This window comes from Scardinius erythrophthalmus (genome assembly GCF_964197995.2).
Source record: "Scardinius erythrophthalmus genome assembly, chromosome: 2".
NCBI lineage: Eukaryota > Metazoa > Chordata > Actinopteri > Cypriniformes > Leuciscidae > Scardinius > Scardinius erythrophthalmus.
This window is the reverse complement of record NC_138222.1, coordinates 61,843,317-61,849,677: the sequence shown is the minus strand read 5'-3', so window position 1 is coordinate 61,849,677 and position 6,361 is coordinate 61,843,317. Positions and strand designations below refer to the sequence as shown.

General features: G+C 40.5%; 1 protein-coding gene across 1 annotated transcript; it reads right to left on the bottom strand.

Annotated features, from left to right (window-relative positions):
• Window positions 1–4,271: 4,271 nt before the first annotated feature.
• Window positions 4,272–5,219, bottom strand: LOC308679744 (aerolysin-like protein; the record flags this gene model as incomplete). The annotated part of the gene is made up of 1 exon (XM_081347410.1): window positions 4,272–5,219. One exon carries the CDS (start codon window positions 5,217–5,219, stop codon window positions 4,272–4,274), a length of 948 nt encoding a protein of 315 aa, XP_081203536.1.
• Window positions 5,220–6,361: the final 1,142 nt, after the last annotated feature.

Genomic DNA, 6,361 nt, shown 5'->3' with positions numbered 1-6,361 from the left:
TTTAGTATTTCATCTTTCTCCTCTCCGTGGTTGCCTTCAGCTTTCTCACTGTGTTTTGAAGGATTTCTGATAAACCTGCTGAATAAAACACACAGTGACCAGTGCTATACAAATCAAATTCAATTAGATTAAAAAAATTCCAACTGTAGTTTAATAGTGGGTAGAAAATGATACACTCTAAACAAAAATGGTGCTAAATAGCAGTAATAGTGGTTCATTGGCTTGTAATCATATAGGGGAGCAAAAAGGTTGAGAACATTGTAATCTTCAGGAAATACACTGTATTTTAATGTTGCTTTTTTAATCCGTTCCCAAACTAACTAAGAGACTAAGAGAGAGTTAGAGAACCTTTAAAGAACTATACATGGACTTAACGGGTTCTTTATATGGTTGTGTTGTTACAGTATATAACACTTTAACCACCCAAAATAACTCCATCACTCCATCACCACTGAAGATGAAAAGTCAATTCATTTCAAAGCAATTGCTGAAAAAACTGTTTTCTTTCATTTTAGGATTTACTGAATTGAGCCAGGATTGAGCCTATATTCGTTTGATAATACGAATACTAAAGTCCATCCCATTAACATTTATCTGTGAAAATGTGTATTTTCCAGCATGTTTTGCAAGGGACTGCATTTGGAGAGTAAATTGCAAAGTGTTATTTTACATTTTACAGTAAACGAAAAGGTGTTGGTAGTTAATGTTAGTGTTTAATGTTCAGTTACTGTATGTTGGACATTTAGAGGAGTTTTATTAAATGTTGTGCTGAAGAGTAGCTCTGACAATTGCGATTTTCACTTTGATGCAACTTGATGTTACCCTGGAAATCCAGAGTTCTCGCAAGAGCACAAGTTGAATTTGCTCAGTGAGTTACTCTGGCGTCGAGTAATGATGCTCATGGCTTGGATGTCTCGGCTCCAGTCCGTCATCCAGATCCTGTTCGTCCGTCATCCAGATCCTGTTCGTCCGTCTTCCAGATTCTGTTCGTCCGTCTTCCAGATTCTGTTCGTCCGTCTTCGTGTTCACTCGTCACCTGCACAGATATCCACTTCAGTCAACGCCAGCTAAGTCACCATCATCAGTCTACAAGTCCCCATCCTCTCACCATCGTCCTATTCCCGTTGTTCCACCACCACTCTGCTTTTAATAAACACTGTGTTCACAAAACCTATCTGTCTCCTTCTGTGTTTGTGACAGAAGACCAGACCACCATGCAGAGTCCACGCCAAAGGCCCGGTCACGACTTCATTGGCACCCTTCATCAGTCACTTCAAGGACGTTTCTGGACATATATCTCTGAAGGGATAGCCTCGTAACCCTTCACTGTTCCTCCGTCAAGGGTAGTGAGGGGGGAGGAGGTACTAAGGTGATTTCTGGCAGAAAAAGGTGCCGTGACCTAGTAACCTCCTCATGCACCTCGGGAAAGAATGGCACTGGGGCGGCCCAGGCCCACCCCGAGAAACCAATCGTCCAACCGAGACGCTCGGGACACGGTGGAGGGTACCACTCAAGCTCGACCATCTCGGCGCCCCGTTTCAGCATAGCTGACATTTCTGGATCCAACTCGGGCAACACTACTCTCCCAGAGGGATGCAGCGCAGCCGATTTGTCATCTCCAGAGTCCAGCTCCCCATCCGATGCAGCGATCGACATCCTGTCCTCAGGAGGAGCACCGAACGAAACGACTGGTCGGTCCACTACAGAGGGACAAGCACATTCAGTAGGGAGCTCCACCAGCTGCGGTGTGACAGAGAAGGGAGGAGCCCACGGGGTCTAGCCAATGGTGGAGAAGCCCTCACTGTGATCCTCAGATCACCCATCCCACACACGCAGTAGGTCTCCTCTGGGATTGGCCAGAGGGGGCGCTAGAACGGGCATGGGAATGGGGACTCCACCTTCACGAATGAAGGCGAGTCTTGATCTCAACACTGAGATAGTCATGTTCCCGCAATGGGAACACGAACCATCCACAAAAGCTGCTTCAGCGTGCTGTAAGCACATACACATGATGCATCTATTGTGACCGTCAGCTGGGGACAAGGAACGACCGCATCCAGGAACGCACCGGTGGAATGGCATCTTGAAAAAAAAGCAGACATACCCGTGTTTCTCTTTCAGGAAATAGTGCTCTCAACCAGTGCCGGAGCACACAGGGGAATGACCGTGGCATCACTGACAGGAGATAGTGCAGCCTGTACCAGTGAAGCACTCACCCTCTTCGCCCTCTAACCAACCGTCAGAACAAACAAACACAAAGAATGCTGTTAAAGCAGCTGAGAGCTCAGAAGGCTCGCGATCACTGCTGCACTCGCGCTGTAAACACACCAGCACCGGCAGAGACTTCCGGAAGATGCACCGATACACTCGCTCGTTGAAGACACTCCAACACTCTTCAGAGACATCGACATCCGATCTGCTCCGAAGTGTCAGGTGCGTGCATCCTCTTCCGTATTTATACCTGCGCTGCGGGGCGGAGCGCAAGCTGCAAATCTCGCACGCCAATGTGCATTGGCTCGTTTTTTCTATACTCGAAGATGACAGGCTCCCTAAGCGTGATCTCAATCAGTACGGTATGTCTGACTACGTCTAACGTGACCCGAACTGAAAGGGAACAGGACGTTCCAAGAGTCCTTCAAATCCCTGGGAACCTCCTGGGGTGTATCAGAGGAATTATACAGCAACATGGTATCATTTGTCTGTAGGATGTATGCACCATCATCTAGTGTATGTGATGTCAATGATCTACGTTTCCTGCTATTCTGTACCAAAAGGTGTGAAGTGGAGTCCAGCCTACTCTCCCCTTACAGGGACTGCTTAAAGCTGCATATACAGCGTGCCAATTACCTGACAGCTGTCTGGAGGCACTGTCTGAAAGGACAGACAAACATACCCAAACCAAAAGGACATGGATGGACAACTGATGACAAAGGTAGGCTTATAATAAATATAATAATACAATTTTCTTGTAACTAATAATAAAATTGCACAAATATGTATTAGTAATTTCTAGACATTTGGACACCTCACTGAAATGGATGGGAAATATCTCCCACTTATTTGTACAGGTATACTGATGTTAGACTGGATGCTGTGACCCCCAGCACCAATGGCTGTTCTGGAGCTTATGGCCTGCAAGTGTTCACGGACCTGCAAGCTTCCAGACTGTTCCTGTCTTGCCAACAAATTAAAGTGCACAGAGATAGGCAAGCTACAAACCTGCTGCGATCAGAGGGGGGAGGAGGAGGATACTGATGTCATGCAACTGGTTGAATATGATGATGATGACGATGATGATGAATAAACAGAAACAGTTTGCAATGACCAAATAAGTTCATGAACAAGGTATAATTATTTAGTTTTTCTTTGTATGACATGTTCTGTTCAAATAAAGTTACAAGATTTGTTCATTCATTGGCTCAATGGTTAGTGTCATTGAAGGCTGATTTCTGTGTCAAAGCTACCACTTACAAAAGGTTATCATGTTGAAATATCATCTAGAGATAATCTAACTAGAATTTGCCACCTTGGGTGGTACCAATTGGTGAAAATTGTGGCCTTGGCCCATGGACTAATGTCAGTGTAACTGCTTTAATTTCTCTATTTTTTTTATATTTTTTTCATATTAGTATATTCAATTAAAATTAAGAATTTAACTGTTCTGCATGAGATTTAATTAAAACAAAAATTACAAAAATAAAGGAGTGTAAACAACTGGAGAACCTGAATTGCTTGTTTTCAAAAATGCAGTTTAATATCACTAAGTTACTAAAGGGTCAAATCAAATAGAAATAGCGCATTACAGTTACAAGTTACAACTATATGATTTAACCACTTTTTGTCACTTTTCAGGTCTGGTATAAGAACCTTTTTTGCTCATGTGACTGAAATGGAGAAAAGTAAGGAAAATAAGAAAATGATTAGAGGGAACAATGCTTGCAACACAGGGTTTATTCAATTAATTGTAATTTATTATTTATAAAATGTCATTTTAAACACATTATTACAGAATCAGGTTATAGAGATTATTTTGTGAAGCTATATGAATAGAGATTATCAAAGTGTGAAGCTATATGAATATGTGTGTATTGGTATTATATAAGGTTATTTGAAGACAACAAATATTGAATATATAGGCTATATTTCCCATGAACACCCAAACACCAGCCAAAAAATACAATGATGCCTAAATGTAAAGCAACTGATACATGATTGACAGTATTAGAAGTAATCAAAGAACTTGTGCATTACATGTGCAATCTGTCTTGACATCACAGAGGAGAGTCCTTGGTATCCACTTTGATATCAGTGTAAGTGACGCCTTTGTATCTGCCCTTGGTTCCATACTCAAACACACTGCCGTTCTTGCAGGTCATCTTCACTGTGCCAGTGTAAGGCAGGTCAAAATTGGCTCTGCCAATAGTGATTGAAACATGCAACTTCTTCTTTGGTGGCACATCTAAATCTGTAGACAGAGTTTCGGTTCTCTCATCTGTGTGCTCCTGACCATAAGTGCCTTCAATTTTAATGATGACCTTGCGTCCTGCAGTAACTTCAGCAATCTTTGGAATACTAGCCTTCACTTCCAGACTAAATGTTGCAGATAAACTTGCACTCACAGACCATGAAGATGTTTCGATCACTTTCTTTGAGCTTTCAATTTTTTGTTTTTGAGTGACGGAGGAGTCGTTCCTGAAAGTGACGGATTTGATTTCTTCTACTGTCACCTGTGGTATCAGTTGGTGGAGAGTGGGATAGTGGACATCGGTGAGAACTGTTGATTCAACTGCACTGAGAAACATGAATCCCATGCAGTCAATGTCGTGACCATCTCTTCCTACAACTCCCAAACAATATCCAGACCCGACATCAATCTCATATTCTTTTTTTAAACCCCAGCTTGTCATCTTTGCAAAAAACTCTCCCCCCAGACTGGTCTCAAATTTGATGGCTCCAAGACGTGTTCCTGCTCCGTTCCCCCACAGGGACAGTGAGATGAAATGCTCACCAGGCTGGAACTTGTACTCTTGATGTGGTCCATCTGGTCTACCAAATTCTTTATGCCTGCCATCTGTAAGCCAGACCCTGACAGCCTTCACCTGCGACCCTCCCACCCAGACTCTGATACTCTCTAAACTGTCACCACTGTTCTCACCAGTAAATGAGAATGCATCACCTCCTTTTCCACCAATTATATAAAGAGTTGTTGCGCCGGACATCTTCAAATTAAATCGATCTGAAAATAATATCACAGATCAGAAGTAGCATCAGCTTTACACTTTATTGCAGTGTTTCCCAAACCAGTTTCTGGAGACACAACAACAGTTAATATTAAGAAATTAAACCTTGTTGTTAATGATGTGCTCATATTGATAATAATTGATTATAAAGTTAATAAAGATAAAGTCAAAGCTTCGAACAAGAAATACTTGCTGGGACATCTCGCCTGGTCGATTCACTTCATCACTGTTGTGCATTAAGCATTTTCAAAGATTACTCTGACGATAATTCATAACTAAAAATAGGTCTATATATTTCTGAATATTAGAAGTATATAATAACTTTGTGTACACACACACAAAAAAAGGGTTAAACTAGTCCACACTTAAGAATGTTAAAATTACCTCTAAAGCTGTGTTAAGGTTAATGGGATAATTAAGTGATTAATTAAGTGATAATTGACCATTAGTGATGAACACCTGATGATAATAAGCAGAATCACTGGAGGAAAGAGTCACTCATTAGATCGTCATTATGGTGATCAGTATTTGTTTTAGTTCGGCTCTTGTATTAATTCAGTTATAACAGTAATCTTAAATTATATCTTTCGCTTCAACAAACCCAGTCATTGTAGATGTTACCAAATGAAGTAACATTTATTAGTAGAATAACTACATGACTATATATTTTTTTCAGTGCATCTCAGAGTGATTCTATATGGTTACTTCACAAGATTTAATTTATTTAGTATTATATATATTATATTTGTAATATTCTTTTTTCGCATTAGCCAGCTATTTAGTCAAGCTGTTAATGAGCAATAGAACATTAGCATGATTATGCTAAGTCTGCTCCTTAAGCCATGCAGCAGGATTATAAATGTGTTTTCAATGTTTTGCCTGAACAATTTAGATTCAAAAGAATTCAAAAGTTATCAATCTTTATTTCACCTGCTGAATTGAAACACCAAACTGTCTTTATGGTTTCAAAATCATTAATCAGTATTCTTTTCAATTCAATTGTTGTTTTTGAAAAGATCCTATAGTTTATCTTTTTGAATTAAAATGTTTATTCTGAACTATTAAATTAACTAAATGAATTCATGATCAAAATATAGTCAGATTTATTCAGTTTTATTGAA